The 4019-nt window shown below is 39.8% G+C and overlaps 1 protein-coding gene across 1 annotated transcript in view; it reads right to left on the reverse strand.

Annotated features, from left to right (window-relative positions):
• Positions 1-3106: 3106 nt before the first annotated feature.
• Positions 3107-4019, reverse strand: part of LOC101846041 (globin) — a 7020-nt gene continuing 6107 nt past the window's right edge. Inside the window, exon 4 of the mRNA XM_005088865.3 lies at positions 3107-4005. Coding sequence (XP_005088922.1) covers positions 3883-4005 — 123 coding nt within the window. The 3' untranslated portion in view covers positions 3107-3882. The remainder of the gene's footprint in view (positions 4006-4019) is intronic.

Genomic DNA, 4019 nt, shown 5'->3' on the forward strand with positions numbered 1-4019 from the left:
CATACACACACACACACGCGCGCGCGCTCACAATGATCACTTATGGGCTTTGTCACAGAGACTCGACATGTTCATCCACACACACACCTACACATACCGGACATGCGTACGCTATTCTCACTGCACAACCTTGCAAAAACCCACACTAACATGTAACAATAATGATCTCAGATGCACGTAGTTCTGTCCCTAGTTCCTCCTCGCTGTGCGTAGGGGGAGGGGGATGGGGGTGGATGTGAAGGGGGTAACAAACAGACCCACTATACAATCTCAGCCAAAATGTTAACCTTTAAAAAGACAGAACAACATGCCTGATAATCAACTCTCAGATGTGCCATTGTGATATTCACTTCAATGTACCGTTTCGGCCTTAAAATAAAGCCCCTTTCTTCGTTCTTAACATTAACTACCAAGCCAAGTTTTTACACCCACCCCCTCTCTTCGCCAGGAAAAAAAGAGAAAAGGAAAAGGATGAAAGCTCTTATAAAACTAGAGTTAAATGAATGATTAAATTACTTCGATAACGAATGTTGACATGTCAGTTGAACTGACCTTGCTGCCCGGATTTGGCCCGCGGGCCGTAGTTGGATGACCCCTGCTCCAGTGGAGTAAATAGTGATGGGCTGCTAATGACAACGGTGTATTTTTTATTAAGAAGGAGGAGGGGGTGGTGGGGTGGATTTTTGGGGATACATTCTTTTACCATTGAATTGACATCAAGCTTAATTTTAAATCTGTGAGTCTATTATTAGATGGATTTGCAGAATCCAGCACTAACAAAACTTCTGCTATCTGCCACTTCAAATAAAACTGTAGAAATCAAACCGACGCATACCTCGAAATGAAGAGTCATTGTCCCAATGCCTTTTTGTCAAAGTAAAAAGATGACATTGTTAGGTGTTGTTTTTTTAATGGGATGGCTCTTATATTTTTTTCCTTTTCTGTCTTGAAATGTTTTGTTGTTGTTGTTGTTGTTGTTGTAAGATACGTTCTTTGCCATTGAAACGCTATTTTTGATGATATAAACTAATATTGAATGTGTGTTTTCTCCACGTGATCTAATTTTAAAAGAAATTCTTACACCGACAAGCCATCTGTGTTTGTCCCGTCATGTGGTGTAATCGTTAGTTACACACTTTCAAAGTTGATATCAAGGGAAAATAATAACAATAATATCGCTCTTAGAAGCTGGAAGAACAAAGAAAGAACAAAATTATTAACAGGCCTGTGGGTTAATTTTGATTTGTACTTTTCAGATGCGGCTAGCATGAACGAGTTTTCTGCCCGTTAAGTGTAGGAGGTGTTTTTACACCCCCATCAACACAATTTAGATAATTTAGGAAGCCGGCTTCCGACTCTGCCTACGAGTGCCAACCCAGACTGAGAGAGATACAACACCCCAGCAGAAAGACCGAAATACTCGATAAAAATTTAACCCCACCCGGGAATCGAACTCGGATCTCCTGCAAGCGACAGCAAAGCGCCTAACCGCTACACCACAGACACCCGTTGACTAAAGTTGCATTGGTAGTGGCTGTGATGCACATACAGATACGACAAAGACAGTAGGTATACAGAACCCTGTCGACTATGAAATGGAATATGTAACTTTAGAAATTATTTTTCTGTACAGGCTTGCTACCTTGGCCATTCAAATTTTCCTGTTAGTCCCCGTAATATTGTGGGAAAAAAAAGATCTAAACCTGTTCACTTTTACAAACGAAGCAATCATTCACTATCAGAATACTAGTTATGCACCTTGCTTACACATTACAATGGTTAACAATAATGTCAATTGCGTATAAGTGTGAGTCTGCGAGTGCAAGAGTATGATAATTATGCCTGCAGGTGTATACATGTAGGTTATGTGGTGAGATGATGATGCTGTGTGTATGTGTGGGTGTGTGTGTGTGTGTGTGTGTGTGTGTGTGTGTGTGAGAGAGAGAGAGAGAGAGAGAGAGAGAGTGTGTGTGTGTGTGTGAGTGTGTGTGTGTGTATGTGTGTGTGTGTGTGTGTGTGTGTGTGTGTGTGTGTGTGTGTGTGTGTGTGTGTGTGTGTGTGGTGACGGTGTATGTGCGTGCGTGCATGTATGTATATGTATGTGTGGGCATGGTAAAACAACAAACTAAGAAAATCTTGTCTTGTCTTATTGTATCTCATCTTGTCGTACCTTATCTTATCGTATCTTAAACAGTGTAGGGTGGTTCACAATAATAAATTCAATAAATATATCAAAATATCTACACACTTCCAAATATAGGTTGCCATTTTTCACCAAATTCTCGAGAAGGTACGCTCAACCCAAACAAATGTAACTACTTGTCGTCTTTGAGTACGGAAGCCAAATTATACTTGAATTCTCTCTCTTTGTTTACTAAATTTCTCAAGAAAAAGTAAATTATTTTTGAAGAGTCCATCTTCAGGTAGCTGATGGCACAGTTTATAATATGTTTGCCATAGACTTCCGAGCCGACGAGTCCAGTTAAAGCGCCCCCCCCCCCCCTTTTTTTTTTACCTACCCGAAAAATAAAATAAAAAAATAATTAAATTAAACTAAAATTGCTTCTTCAAAGATCGACATCAACGACGAATCTGTCTTTTAAACAATAGGTCTGTTTTGTTTCAAAGGGGCTTGATACCTATGCACAACTACACTTCTTTTTTTTACCACAAAGTATTCTTACTTTCATCATAACTGGCTGGTATTGGTCTAAATTTAGTGTTTCTGTCTTTACACGACAGACGCTGTGTAGCTTTTATCCGAGTGTAGCAGTTGTTTATTCTAACTCATTGTTGATGTTTAACGCTTGAGTTGGCGTACTTAGGATAATGTACAAGGTGGGTTGCTTCGCTACTGCCTGCCTTGGCCAATACGAGTCGAGTGGGACACGGCATCTCAACAGAAAGACACAGATACACGACTAAACATTCCATACAAAGTTCAGAAAAAGACATACAAAAGAAAAAAGCAAACTAACACGAGGCAAGCAGAAATTAGCAACGGCTTTGAAATGATCTTCTAGTCAGTATGTCGGCTGACAAATTGAGATACATGTACTTTCTCCTTTCCATGTTTCAAATATAAAAATAACACCCAACACAAGAGTAAAACAAATTGATTTTCATTTATTTCATGTAAAAAAGACACAATAAAGAAGCTAGTACAACGCCATCACAAAAGTATCATCAACTTGCGAGACGAGACATCTCTTGCCGTGCATCCACATCAATGAAATCGGTACTTGTATGATGGTCAGTTACTTAGCTTTTGGAATGCACCAACCAATCATATATTTGTATTGAAAGTATACATCGTAGCGCTTTGTCAAATGGCTGCACTGATAAAAACTCAGTGGTGCCTAAAAATGACAGCCTTTGACTTAGTTTTAAATTTGCATCTTTGTCGGGCATTTTCAATAATTAATTATTTGACTTTTGAGTCTCCTGAGCTCAAAACTTAATGCTTGCTGGATTGCAGGCTAACTATGAATAATTTAAATGGCATGTACATTATTTACAAATCACACATGGAAAATAAATTGTCCATAGAATTTGTGAACGAAGAAATTTCAACTTGCGCTCTTTTTTTTCCTCAGGAACATTGGTCACATCAAATGAAGGTCTAAAAAGTCTTCCGTTCCCCCATTTAAACGGCAGTCAGTCAGTCAATGCAGAAGAAAACAGCGTGCGAATGGCAATGTAACAATGTTTCACAACAGATCACAGACAACCAGGAACATGACTGTTGTTTCCAGTTTAAAAAAAAAAAAAGAAAAAGAGAAAAAGAAAAGTTAAAAAAAACAAAGACAAATAATGAAAACGTAATATCATTTTGGTTCTGTCGTTAAACAGGAAGCAACATGGAGCGTAGGGGCCAGCATCTTATTTGCCGGCGGCCTTGAGGGCATCGATGATGAGTCCGAAGAGCTTGCTCCATGCAGCGTCGGCGCCGGCGGGGGGAGCAGCCACGGAGGCCACGTAGGCGGGGAACATGGAGCGGACATTCTGGAGAGGAGAAC

This window comes from Aplysia californica, unplaced genomic scaffold (assembly GCF_000002075.1).
Source record: "Aplysia californica isolate F4 #8 unplaced genomic scaffold, AplCal3.0 scaffold00001, whole genome shotgun sequence".
Taxonomy (NCBI): Eukaryota; Metazoa; Mollusca; class Gastropoda; order Aplysiida; family Aplysiidae; genus Aplysia; species Aplysia californica.